General features: G+C 35.9%; 1 protein-coding gene across 7 annotated transcripts in view; it reads right to left on the bottom strand.

The window, feature by feature from the left end:
* MLLT10 (myeloid/lymphoid or mixed-lineage leukemia; translocated to, 10) overlaps window positions 1-14,680 on the bottom strand; it is a 123,189-nt gene that overhangs the window by 55,531 nt on the left and 52,978 nt on the right. For all 7 annotated transcript variants that reach the window (XM_017817132.1, XM_017817129.1, XM_017817133.1 and 4 more), the window contains 3 exons: window positions 13,054-13,149; window positions 6,203-6,458; window positions 4,050-4,616 (listed from right to left, as the gene is read on the bottom strand). In XM_017817132.1, coding sequence (XP_017672621.1) covers window positions 4,050-4,616; window positions 6,203-6,458; window positions 13,054-13,149 — 919 coding nt within the window. The remainder of the gene's footprint in view (window positions 1-4,049; window positions 4,617-6,202; window positions 6,459-13,053; window positions 13,150-14,680) is intronic.

The following is a 14,680-nucleotide window of genomic DNA, read 5'->3' as shown; positions in this document are numbered from 1 at the left end:
CTATCACTGCTTGAATGAGATGAGAAAGGAGAACAAAACACATGGAACCAAGCTGAAGCGTTTAGAAAACTTCTATGTAAAGCTGAAATTTGACTGCATAAGACCAACTCAGAGGGACCTGAGTCCCTCTCTCTCCCTAAAAAACATTAACATTTTCCCAATCAGAGCTTGAAACATTGCTATATTAGTAAAATACTGGGTTCAGATGTGTCCTTTATTTCAAAAACTGTCTAGTACTACCAACCAGAGCATACATGGTTAAGGGTAGAATATATATGATGCAGAGATAAAAATGTAGGAAGACAAATTATAAGTTTGCCTTAATTGGGACAAAGGAATTCCAGAAGATGGGCATAGCAAAAGTGCTGAAACAATGGGCTAACCATTTTGAGGTCAAATTTGTAAGTTAACCTTCTCCAGTCTTCATAAAGAAACAGAAATTTCAGCTGACTTCTGATACTTGACTGCTTTCCATTTTACCTTACTACATTATTCCACAAAAGCCAGAAAGTGCAGTGTGCCACATAAAATGTTCCTTTCCCTATTGCTGTGGGACATGAGATCTCAGGAAGTTCTTCATGCACTGAAGCGTACTCCAAACAAAGAGGGGCCAGAGCCACACAAACTGCTTGACAGAAAAATACAAAATGCATGAAAGTTATTTATCGTAACTGTATTTTTTTTTCCTTCCCACCACCTTATTAGCTTCTGCACTCCTGCTGAAATAAAGTGCAAGTGTAGTAAAAGAACATTTGATCTTGGAATTTGCTACTGGGACAAGGTACTACTACCATCTGTTCTAATCCCTGGGCTAAAGTTTTCTGTTCTTTAATCAATGCTGTTGTGAAAATTTAAAAAAAAAGAAAAAAATTAAAAGCCTTCAGCAGAAGGGATCAATGCTTTACATACTACAGACTAAAAATCTTTAAGTATTATTCCCTAGAAGGATGCTGAGAACACAACTACCAGACTTGAAAAGTTAAATAGCTCTTTAAAATTGTAGAACTCAGATGAACTCACCCTCTCGCCCTTCACCACCCTTGGCCCCATTAAAAAAATTCGGATTCTGAAATCACTCCAAAGACCAACCCCATATGGGGTGAACTAGTATCAGCTTTATATAACTCCCACTGAAAACTGACTTATATCTTCCTAGACAATAATCTTACAGTGCCTGTGAAATCCCAACAGAAGGATAAGTGTGGTTTGTTAATCAGCTGTTATTAGCTAAAGAATTTTTTTTTAAACAGGGAGAGATATACTAGTAAAATGTTAATTTACTACAAAAATTCCTTATGCCCCTACCAATTAAATCTTATAAAACCTTATTTCAGTGTTTCCTAAGAGGTTATAAATACATTTCAGAAAAAAATCACAAGGGGCATAAAGATTGAACGTTGAAGTGATCAAAATCCGAACACATCACACCAGTTGCAGGGTAACTGTAATAAAACCTGTGTGTATGTGCTGCAGCAGCTTTTAATCACATGTCCTTATACTATTCATGGTACTTCTCTGTTCTTACTAAGCAGGAAACAGAAGTCTTGTGGACTAGATAAAAGATTGGAGAGGACAAATATTTTCAGAAAACGAGCTGAATATACTTATTCTGAATAAAACTTCAATGGAAGACATTTAATTATGTATAAATAGCACATGATGAATCTGCATTACCTCGTAAAATAAGCTTTCCTTCACATTTCATCTAATTTGAGCATTAACTATGAACACAATTATCATACATCTCTGAAATCACGTTTTTCATAATTTTTATGGATCTCAACAAGTACTCTTCAGAAAACTGAAAAAGAATGGTAGCTTCAGATAGCTGCAGTTAGGAAGGTTATCAAAAAAGATAAAAAAAGAGGAAGAGATTCTTGAAAAAGTGCCTCAAAAGCTTTGTTTAGTATGGTCTAGCTCATTCCCAATTCTGCTTCTTTGAAGTAACAAGGCAATTCCAAGTAAGAGTCGGTAAAAACTTTTTGACTTGAGTGCCCTGCATTTTCTCTCACTACATTTACATGCATAAAATCTTACTTGGGGGTTTGGATCATATAATTTAGATTCTCATGTCAGATTTTGTTACTGGACAATGTAGACACATTTCAAAGAGAAACATCCACATATCATACCTGAGAAAATGTATGTTTCTGATAATACTGATAACACTCATATGCCCTTCCTCATTGTAACAAAGTTGTAAATGGACTGCTAAACCCAGAAAATGCTTATGATGAAGTGAGGAAAGCAGCACTAAAACCATAAGGAAAAGGGGAAATGAGGGAGAAGAGTACATTAAAACAATATGTTGTGGTTCAAACAGTATTTTCTGGATAAATTTAGAGCTCACACTCCAAGACAAACACATCCCTTTTGGTTTTGTATCTTTGGGTTTTCTTGTTTTTATTGGAGTGATATTGTTTGTTTGTTTTTCATTCATATTCTTTGGCAGCTTCAGAAAATACCAGTTTTAGAGGATGGGTGTAACACTGGCTACCGAGAATCTAAGTGTGCTTAACAGAAGTGAAATTATAGGCTGAATATCACGATAAGAGTAATAAAACCTACCCAGTATTTCCAACCACATCTTTCAAAACAAGGAGTTTAACATTATCACTGGTATTTTATAGATAGAAGAGTGAGATCTAATAAAGAGGACAGAGGAAGTAAGAATGGATCTGGCCAGGGAAAGGCCTGTTCAAGGTGCTGACAAGACCAGAATATTCAGACAAATATAAGGGGCGAAACACAGGTCATTCGCTTCAAACTAAGACCTTGTACTTCTATCTGTTACCCCAACTACAACTATACATAATCCACCTCAAAGAGATTACAAAGGATTAAGACAGTTTGTACTATAATAATCAGAACACTGACATAAATCTGCAAGATGGTCTCTGTTCATAACAGGTATGAGGTGAACTTGTTATTAAAATTGTATTTCAAACAAAAAGATAAACAGTGAACTCTAAGTTCTGTCATAAACCATTTCTCCCTGAAGATTTCAATACAGGAAAATAATATTTAATATAGTTGCCACTGCTATTGCCTAATAAAATAGTCATTTTTACCCCTAATAAAAATCATCATTTGCCTATATCTAGCAGATTTCAAACAATGTGGGTTTGAGATCAAGTTTTTAAGTACCTGCCTTCCTTGTTCTAAAGAAAATATGAAGTTTTTTGTTTCTTGAAGCATGTATATTTTAAAAGTATCTCTTGCTTATACAATGAAAATATACAATATCAAAAGCAAATATTCAAGTTCCATTTCTCTTTTCCACCATAACAGAAAAATTAAGCAAAAATCTCACTACAACAAAAAGGACAAAATTTCAAAGTTTCAAAAGCCAGGTAGTTTGTTATTTTTATCCAAACACAAAAGCTTTGAAAGAAACTTCAGAGCAACAAAGACTTTGGTAGATACAGTATTCTGCTAGGCCATTCCACACACGTTTACTGGGAACAGAAAGCCTCTCACAGCCCCAGATGCACATAAACAGAGGAAGAACAAACCAGCCAACTTCAATTGCTAAAAAGCACGCAAGAATGTAAGAATGTTGTCCAGCTGCACAGGGGTCCAGATTCGGAATATACTTTTGCATGTTTAAACTGGTAATTCTCCATATAGACAATTTGATTTTTAGTTAAGCTAAATTGGGAAAAAATAATTGAGGGACGTACTCAGCACAGCTGACATGCCTGAGTAACAATTTTGTTTTCTCTGTGTAACAGAACATACAGACAATACAGTCTGTATTATCACTTATTTTAGCTAAACCTGTCACATGTAATTTCCAAAGAACCTATTTTCATGCAACTTACTTTTCCCCCTATAGCTTCAAAACCTGCATTTATATTGCCTATAGGCCAATACATGTGTCAATCTACTACAGCCACCTACGGCACAGTGGCACCAATACACGGAACAAAACTTACTCTTCCATGACACTTTAAATGATACCCTGGTTTTGAAAGCACACTCAGAATTACAGCTAAAATAATAAAAACATATTTCGAGGTAAGAAAACAAATCCAATAAATGCCTACCTGAACCCACTGGAGATGAACCAACACTAAGACTTTGTAAACTTCCATTCCTGAGCAAAGTTGGAGATTTTTGAAGACCAGAGCTTGTCACACTGCCTGCAGCAGATGCCACAGATGAAGTAGGGGAAGCAGAAGAAACTGAAAGATGGGAAAGACTTTCTTGACTTTTATTTCCTTTGGGTCTACCAGGCCCATGTTTACTTTGTTTATTTCCTTTCCGTTTCTTCTCTGTTACAGTTTTTTCTTCTATTCCAGAAGTTTGAGCTCGTTTGTATGCTGTAGAAGTAAGGCTTGAATTTCCTATGTCTCCAGGTGAGCTTTCAAAGTTTTTAGATTGGGAAACAGCTGATGATGAAGGGAGACCAATTAATGAAGTGAAACAATTAACACTCCCCTCTTGACTCCCAGCCTCTCCTTTATGTACATCTTTGGTTGACGAAGCCTGCTGAGAATGCGTGAAACTGTCACTTCGCAGATCTGTGTCTGTAAAACTCAAAAAATCTTGGGGAGACTGAACTGAACTTCCAGAAGATGACTTTATGCTCCCAGGAGTGCCCAAAAAGCTTCCTAAAAAAGAAAGGAAAAAAAAAAAGTACTTTTTTTTTAACCTGCAGTTGATGAAAACTGATGGGAAATATTACTATCTTAGAATACAAAACTTCAATGTGGAGGGACTTTATGAAAAGCACTACGAAGAGCTAAAAAATTTATTTTCCTAAATAACTCATTGGTTCTCCTGCTAATCTTCATTCTGCTGGATATGATTCTCGGATTCGTGTCTGAGATTCAGATTCAAATTTGGAGCACAAACAAAGTAAAATTAAATACTAGGAGAATAACAACTTTGCCGCTTAGGCAACTTAGACATCCATCACGTTTTGAAGCCACTACAATAAACAAACACTTGGTGCAAGTCAGAGCAGGTTTTTATAAACATGCACATATAAAAAAAGAAGGTTGATAGAAATGTGCTATGCTCATACCTACACTATCTCTGCAATCTTCCTTATCATTCTACCCAAAATCAAGGGTCTGGCACAGGTCAAAGGAACAGCAATTGTACTTAATTTACCCTGGCTGAGGAGGTGTTCCACAGAAGAGGTATTTTTCAAAAGCACAAGAAAGTAAGTGAAAAACAGTGTATAAAATTGGCATTTTAAGACTTCTTTAGCACTGTCACAGAACTACAAATATCTTTTGTGTAACAGAACTACATTGTTTCTATAATATTTGGAATGCAGTCGTTTCATCACTGTATTAGTGCATGCAAGGCAGAAAATGGAGCACTCTTGGGAATTACAAACATCTACTTCCACTGAAATTCAGTAATTTTATATGAGTGGATGCATGTGGGTACTATTTCACAGAACTCAGACTGATGACAACTATCCCATCAAGAAAATATTTCTAAATATGACATTAGGTATAGAAAACCCATCCCCTTTAAAAATTAGTGTTTTGTCATTAGTACTCCAGAAAATATTGTTAAGAATTCCATTTAAAATACAATTTACATTAATACAGAAATTTTTTTTAAATTTGTTTTTTAGAAGTGTCAATAGTGCATGGTTTTAGTATGTTAGTAAGGTAAAAACTTTGTGTTACTTAAGGTAAATAAACCATATATACTTGTCACATAATCATTTTCTGTTAATATATTTCAACAACAACAAAAAAGTTAAGTAAAAAGGTCTTTCACTTTGAAGAAAATGGTATACTTTAAATGTCTGCATCTTGAAAAATTATCTGGGGGCTACTGCATCCTATCCATTAGGTAATCCAGTTTCATTCTAATGTGCACTGACTACAAACCATTACTGTTACTCCTTTAAAGAGCTAAGAAAGACCTCTAGACTCAAATCCATGCTCAAGTTTATCCCAGACTAACTTTTCAGCAAATAAAGACACTTCTTTTTTTTAGCAGATAAAGAGAATACTTTAGCAGTCTGAACAAAAGCATCGCTTCTGCACTTTAAGACGCACGACCTTCTTTTTCATGTTATGACAACAAACTTTTTGGCCTGAAAAAAGCTGGGTTTTTTTCACCAAAGTGGAATAACATTCTCATCATTGAGGATAAAAGATAAACTACTTTTCAAGTTTTAAATATATAAAATTTCTAATCCATGTCATTACAGCATAACAACCAGTACCTTGCTGAAAAGGGCTAGCTGCAGTCACAGTTGTTCCTGGATTTCTTCCAGCAGCAGGCTTTCTTCCCCTCTGACCTGAGCTGTGACCTGCAGATTTCTTCCCTTTGCTCTCTGACCCTCTAGCCTCTGAAGAATCTTTTCCACTTGAAACGTGTGCAGGGACTTCCTGGAAATTTGCATTTGTAAATCGAGCTGTGGTATCTTCCAATCGCTTCAAGGAGCCTGACATGGAGTTGTTGCTAGTGCTTGTGTATGTCTAGCATTTTGATAAGAGAGAAGAAATAAAAGAAACAGGTCACACAAAAAAATCGAAAAAAAAAAGAACTGTTAAAAGACCCCATTCTTTCAAACAAGCTGAGAAGTGTTCAAATACTAATGTAACCAGAAACAGCAGGAGTTGCAGAAACTGAACCATGAAGATTCTCAGCAAACAACTGAAGTACATAAAATTTCATTTTGCGGAAAAAAATGCATAGAACTAATGGCTTTGGTTGAAATTTTTACTTCACTGAGGTCAATGCATTAATCTCATATCTATGGTTACAGTCTTTACTTATAGTCTATTTAAATAGCATATTGCTATTTTATGCTCAAAATTAAAAATTAAAAACTAACTTTAAATGCTCTTCTGAACATACACATTTTATATAGCTTTTTTTGTGAAGCTGGAAATATTGTTCCATCAGCAGTGGAACTGTTAAAGGCTTCAGAACCTAAGAACTTGCATTTTTAAGACTTTACAATCCTAACACCAAACCAAAATCAATAAGCCCAACTGCCCCTTATGTCTTCCTTTCCCATCATCACATCAGGATTCTCTGCCATCTGAACTGTCCCATTCATCCGGTTCCTTAACTATCAAGTAAAGAAGACATATGAGATCTACTTGGCCAAGACACACCTACTTCAAACCCACTGTCTGATAGGAAGTAAAAGGAAAATACACTCTTGAGTTTCCAGTGCAAATTTCTTCCTCAACCCCCACCTACCCCCAAGAATTCTGGCCCTTCTCCTACACTCATACACTCTTCACAGGGCTTTCAAAAATTTTATCTCTAGGTCCATTATTCCTCTGTTAAATTTTTTCACAACTGCACATATTGATGAATAATAGTCAAAAGAGGTTCACAGAAAGTAATCAGGTGGGCAGGGAAACTGCATGCACAACATTAGAAAACCATACAAAGGAATAGAATTTTCCTCATGACTAAAAAAAAAAGCAGAGATGTAATAGCAGAATTTTAGTAACAGAAGAAAAAAAATGAAAGCAAAGTCAGGAAAAAGGAAAAAACATTCCAGTGTTATTCATACTTAAATCATCTAGTAAAATAGCTGTTTAAAGCTTCTTAAAAAAATATGGATCAAACCTAGAAGCCACTCATCTGTTCAAAATGAGCTTGTTTCTCAGTTCTTTACAGAACAGAATTTAAAATAGTAAAGGCCGCACAAACACATGCCTCTTAAAATTGAGCATATACACACATTTTCCCTTTCCCAAGCGGGACGCTTGTTGAATTTAGGCCTAAAGCAAAACATTTCTTCATCTTTACAAACAGCTTTATATACCAGCTATACAAAGTTTTCCATATTTCACTAAAACAGCTAAGACATTTACATAAACCTTACTTTTCAGTTGCAAATGACAGAAGACAACTAAATAAACAAGCTTTGAGGAAGGCAAAAGTTTCAATCTGTTGCATACCACTCTGTATGAATTACTATCAGCTGCTATAAAAATATACTACAGATTTTCTGTACAACACTGAAGAAAAATCAGTTTGAGTCTGTTAACGGTACGATGTTAAAATAATTTACCTCAAACTCATATATTGGTGTTTCTAATGAAGATGAAGCCAACTCTAAGGCAAGTATAGCAGTTAACTTTTTGAACTATTACGAAGTCCACGGTATGTTCAATTTTGTGGAAACTGGTATGTCACTTGATCTGAATTAAGAAGCAGCAGTTCAAACTCAGGCCATTTGAACAACGAGTTTCCAGACATGCAATAACCCAAACCAAAAGTCAGGCTTCTTCTAGGATCCAAGATTCCTCCTCTTATCAAAAACCTTCCTAGACTAATTCATATCTCCTATCAACTCAGTTAATATTACTTGCAAGGATAATTCTCTATAGATATCAACATAGTTTAATGCTATCTAGTCCCTCTTCCCCATTCCTGCAGGATTTTTTAAATACTTGTTTATTTTAAAGGGAAATAAAGAGTTTAACAGGGCCGTACAGACTGGCCAGGGCTAAGCAGTGACAAGTAAGCATTATTTTGCAAATACTGTGTGAAGATTTGGGTTGACTGCAAGCCTGAGTCCCGCTCTTGGCAGATTCTGGAGAACATGCATGCACATCACAGTTCTGCTTTTTTTGCTCCACCAGCTCTTTGTGCTTCGGAAGGTGCTGTAAAGTGTACTGGAATCTACATGCTTACTCAGCCTATCTTGAACACTAATATGATGCAACATACCCTAAGCCAAGTAAAATTAGTATCATTTGGTTGGCTGGGTTGGTTTTTTCCCCCACAAATTATATTCCTTACTTTAAGGAGTTAATTGCAACAAAGTGCCCTAACCCAGATACACCTACATCAATTCCCTCCAGAATCCCTAAGACATGCAAGAGAATCTAAGGTAAAACTGCAGCAAAACTTTAGCTTATTAAGCTAATTGGTTCATACAATAACCTTCCCACCACTAAACAAACTGCTGTCTAAAATGCTAAGTTCTAACAGGCAAAGATCTGATAGAAATGTTTCAGAAAAACCTTAATATACCATGGCAAAGTTAAATTGTTTGTTCAGTTTGGGTTTTTTTGAGATGAGGAGTACGAATGGCAGGGAGCAAGAACCTGAGGATAGAGGCAGAACACCTTTGGTTATTTACTGAATGGCTTCAGCCTCTGCAGCCCTCCTGAGCTTGTAATGCTGTCCCCTCCCAGCACATGCATTTTCAATGGAATACACTCCTTGAGGCTGCCCCACTGACTGCTCACACTGCAGTCAGTCACCTCCATTTCAGTGCAGACATTCCCCAAAAAGGAGATACCACAGATGCTGTCACTCAATGCCATTCCTGAGTTAGTCTGGGAGGACTTGACTATTTCATGAATGTTAAACCTATTCTCAAAAAACACTCAGTACCTGCTAGTGCAATTACCAAGCTGTGTGTATCAGGGTTCCTCTACGCTTCCCATAAACCAGTCTGCAGGTTTTTTTCCGGAAAGCACACTTTCACATTGCCCACTTGGCGCACAGAGAGCTACTGTCATTTTTACACTCCCCATACATCACTCTGTGTGCCCTGAAGAGTTATATCATCCATCTGCAGCAGGCCTTAAAACTTCCGGGGAAAGACTGAGATTTATGGTAAAGGCATAATAATCATTCTTGCTATACACAGTATGTTCCAAGGCTTGAGTAGCCTTTAGTCCTAATACAGATATGTAAGGCAGTACTCTTGACAAAAATGCCAGAGGGTAAGAGTAGAGTCCAAAACCAACACTGGGTTTTGTGTGGCCAGGTTTTAGTAGTGGGGAGGGGTGGGTGGGTTATAGGAGTGGCTTCTGTGAGAAGCTGCTAGAAGCTTCCCCCAAGTCCAGCAGAGAGAGCCAATGCCAGCCACTCCAACACCATTAGAAATGGTGAAGAAGGAAAAAAAAGTTACTGGGCAGAAGCCACTGCACCCAGAGAAGAGTGGAGTGAGAACATGTGAGAGGAACAACTGTGCAGACACGAAGGTCAGTGCAGAAGGAGGGCGAGGAGGCGCTCCAGGCTCTGGAGCTGAGGTTCCCCTGCAGCCCCTGGTGCAGCCCCTGGTGCATCAGCTGTGCCCCTGCAGCCCATGGAGCACCACAGGGGTGCAGAGATCCATCTGCAGCCCAGGGAGGAGCCCACGCTGGAGCAGGTGGATGCCTGAGGGCTGGGAACTCATGGGAAATCTAGGCTGGAGCAAGGTCCTGGCAGGGACCTGCGGACCTATTGAGAGAGAAGCCCACACTGGAGAAGGTTTCCTGGTAGGACTTGCAAATACAGGGCTGATGGCTCTTCTCCACCAAGAGAAAGGCCAGAAGAAAAGGTAGCACGAGAATTCAAATTCCTAAGTTATACTATTTCTTCTTAAAACATTCTGTATCTATGTCCCAAAAGTGAAAAAACTGCTAGTAGATACATCAAAGAGTAGTCAGGAATTTCTTATTTCAAACTTTTTCAAACTTAACTGATTCAGACTAAAAAACATTTACTGAGGCATTACAGGGATGCACGAAAATGCCTCTCAAAATGGCATGGACTGGAATCTCAGCAAAATTTCTTGAAATTAAATTCTGCAGGACAAATAGGCAATCCACATACACTAACTCACATAATGTAAATCCACAGTTTATTCTGCAGCCTTCCATGATGTTATCTTAAGAAGCCACTCATCCAGATAAAAACATGCTTTAAAGGCATCACTTGCACAAATGGTCATTACCATTATATCACAAAGGATTTAACATCTTTAAAAAGAAAAAACAAATTTCATTTCAAATTTCAGTTCCCCCCACAGCAACACCAGGGTAGCAGAAATGATTATACACCAAAATGAAGTAATGCATTCCAAGCAAAGAGACACTGCTGTGTAACAGACATCAAGTCCAAAACAATTCTGACAATGCTATGTAAAAGGACACATAAAAGTAGCACATTAACACGATATTCTGAACTAAATATTTAACTCAGAAGAAAAAAAAAGCCTGTTTCATTATTACAATTTCAAATTTTTGAGGAACACATTATGAATTTATAACCCAGAAAGACAAATGCATGTAAATAGTGAAGGCAGGACTCAGAAAAAAAAATTATCTGAAGGAACTAGCCACAAAAAAATCACTTCCACATATCCAGTAGATACATTTTAAAAAAACAATCACACTTAGTAACCTCATTTAAAAAAAACTGAAAACCAATTTTCCTGACAATATGAAGCATTATAAAAAGAAGGTAGTAAATGAAGCAGATAAGTTAGGTAAAGAAAACGTACAGGATGCATAAGGCTAAATAAGAAAACTAAAAGGGCACATGTTGATATTTAAATTCCACAGTAAATACTCTGTTTTAATTTAGCTCAGTTATAATTTAACTTCTAGAATTCCAGAGTTTTTATTCACTTTAGTAACTTGCTCTAGCTCACCCCTGTGACTAACCATAGGAGTAAACCTTGTAATTAGGACAAATATAAGGAGAACAAAGCAATTAGAAATAAGCTTAGCAGAAAAAAAGAATCCAACAGTGTCTTTGGCATTAAAAGCATATTCAAATAGGTAGGAGGCAAAAAATAATCAATATTTCAAAATATTTCCTTTAAGTTTTACAAAAATATACATTAATACCACTTTTTGTAAAAACTTATTATGATTATTAGATAATCAAAGTACAAGAGGGATGTAATTCAAAAAAGATAAGATCGTACATAGCATAAAACCTAAGCCAAAGTTGTAAAGTTTATAGGAAGTTCCCACATAAGAAGCCTCTTTTACAGGCTATGAATTTTACAAGTTATCTCAGACTTAAGACGAATATGTTTCAGGCAAATTAATAAAATGAAGTAACAAATCACACAGACCAGTCAATACTACTCAAAGTGTTCAACAACTTAATTTCAAAAAAACCCTTTTACACTCACCAACTGCAATCTCTAATAGCTCTTAAATCAAAACAGCAAAGTGGCAAATTGACTCTACCTTTTCTTCTTTTTTTTAATAGTTCCTGAGAGTTTCAGAAAACCACTGACTACTATCTTACTTGACACAACAGTGTCAAAGAGAATACAGGAGAACCAGAAACAAGACTTAACAGAAGCATGAGTCACAAATAATGGGATGTTAACAGCTATGCATTCTTAACTTAATAATCTTACTATGCAGAATAAAGAAATATGCAAAGCATACTAAAAATCTAACTTTCTTGGAGATTGTTCTTGACATTGATACAACTATTTGAGGGAATACTTCCAGAAACTTCGAGGTGAACTTGGTATTTCAGTCACTTCACCCTGACAAGATCTTGGTGTACCATATGCAGACACACATTTGTTGAGTGTAATGGCTCAGAACCAAAGCACACACAGTTAACATAAGCCTCAACACCTCTGGTAAAACACAATGATCTACGATGATCTATGCAATAATGTTTTCAAACCATGATTGCCTGACTCTGATGTCAAACATTTCCACATGAACGGGACAAATGTTTTCCAACTTTGAGATCAGTAAACCCATTTCTCAATAGTACTGCCCACCCTGTAATGCCAACATTCGTGTCACTGGTGGATAGCAAAGGTGATTCTTGTTGAGTACAATGAGAACTGTCATTATTTAACCCTGGAGTTGGGTATTTGCCAGCATATTATCAGGAAGGAAAGGCCACAGAACCTAACAGAGCAGACTGCTAAAAAGGCAATATGATATTACAAGGATATGAAGCATGAGCTGTAATTTCATAATTACCAGTTTTAAATGTTACAGGTTCAGTGTCAGCTCAGCACACACAAGTAAATTTCAAAGGAAAGACCTTCTAAAACTGCTCAAATTATTAAATATAATTCAATTAAATAAAATTTACTGAAGTATCAGTGGCACCTGACTGGGGTCATTAAACCCCTCATGATTAAAATACAAAACTCTAAGTCTTTCTCTATATGGAAAACTTCAAAGTATTTAGGATTTTACATCATAGGAAAAAATATCAAGCGTGCTTGATAATTATAGAATTTATGCCATTATAAAGCTCCTGTGGAATGATAACACCATGAAATTTCAACATAAGTAATTGAAGTGGAAGAGGAGAAAAAATACATTGACTTACTTTTTCTGTAGTTACAGTAAGAGATGGAACCAAGGATGGTGAGGACTCCGACTGCTTCTTGTATTTTTGTTTGTGTTTATCTTTCTCTTTATATTTCTATAAGTTGTAAAAGAGAATACAAACTAAGTTCAGCTTCATCTTCAACATAACCCATTTTACAGAGCATCAAGTGTCACCAAAATTTAAGAGATGGCAATATAGTTATTTCGAAACCAAATTAAAGTTCTGAAATTTTTATAATATAATTTTTAAAAAGTAAATCAAGTATTTACATTTGCTTTCAAAGTACACAAATTGAAATTCTTCAATTATAGTCAGCATTTATGAATCCACTGGTGTTAATATTCTTTCTGCATTTCTGCACCTCTACAGTATTTTTTGGCTGGATACTAATGTAAATTAATGCAAGGTTTTAGCTTTGGCTCCCCTACTGACATCTCCATGCATAATAATGTGAAATCTGATTTAGATTTCATTCCCCAAAAGGTGCATACATTCTACAGACTAAGTATCTTCCATGGTAAACTGAGTAAAATACCAAAAGCAATACAAGTCAAATGTGCTTTCTATAAGAGCTGAGAATTTAATGCAGTTTTTCTTAATTCTTATTTTTTAAACACGAAATGAAGCATTGGCAGTGTGAATGAAATTGTGCAAACAGAGAGAAAGTAACTTTTTAACCCAGAGCCTTTAGAGTATAAGAAAAGTCTTTCATACCGGTAGAAATCAATTCTTTTAGAGAATTACAGAATCAGACCCAATTTGCATTTGTTTAAACAGTTCAGACAAATACTTAAAAAAAAAAAAACCCCATCTGACAAAACTAACAATTAAACTTAGAGTAAAGGAGTTCAGTAGTTTTACCAGTTTAATCATAAAAAAGTAATTTTTTTCCTTAGTGTTATAATATAGTTTATTTAGACAGCCAATGTCAGAAGATGCAGAAAAACCACAGGTGTGAGAGAAAGTTACTTGTAAGCTACCGGCACTCAAGTATTTTGTTTCTTTAACTATGTATTTGTGACATTTTCATGTACTAAGACAAAACTCTACAGAACTATGGCTATTTGTTCAGAATGACTGTTTCAACAGAAAGCTAGTAAAAAAACCTGCATACATATGGATTGACACAAGGGGTTTAAAAATCCCATTGAGCAGCTTGAAAACATGAAGAACACAAAATATGTGAGTCTGAATAACCATATGAAAACTCAGTGACTGTTTTGCATCTTAAAAATTACCCATTTTGATATTTCTCTATCAAAATGATTATCCAGACTGTCAAAAGAAAACATAATTTGTTCAACAGCAGCTGCACAACCACTCTCACCAAGCACCAGGACAAGATATTGAGGTATGACCAAGTATAAGCTTTTTATTTCAGTCACAATGGAAGAAATATGAGAGACTTATTTCATGGAATCAGCCTAAGACATTAAGAGAATGGGTTCTCAAATTCTCTAATAAAGTAGAATCAGTTAATTGACAACCTAGATGCAAAGCTGAAAGTAAAACACATTTATCTCTACCTTTATGAACTATAAATACCAGCTGACTTAAAGATCACCATGTTTCTAACCAATCTAAACCACTAAACTTACAGCCTAATTTTGCCAGAAAGGAAACA

The sequence above is a fragment of the Lepidothrix coronata genome, unplaced genomic scaffold, assembly GCF_001604755.1.
Source record: "Lepidothrix coronata isolate B3197 unplaced genomic scaffold, Lepidothrix_coronata-1.0 Scaffold59, whole genome shotgun sequence".
Taxonomy (NCBI): Eukaryota; Metazoa; Chordata; class Aves; order Passeriformes; family Pipridae; genus Lepidothrix; species Lepidothrix coronata.
This window is presented reverse-complemented; position numbering and strand designations above follow the sequence as displayed.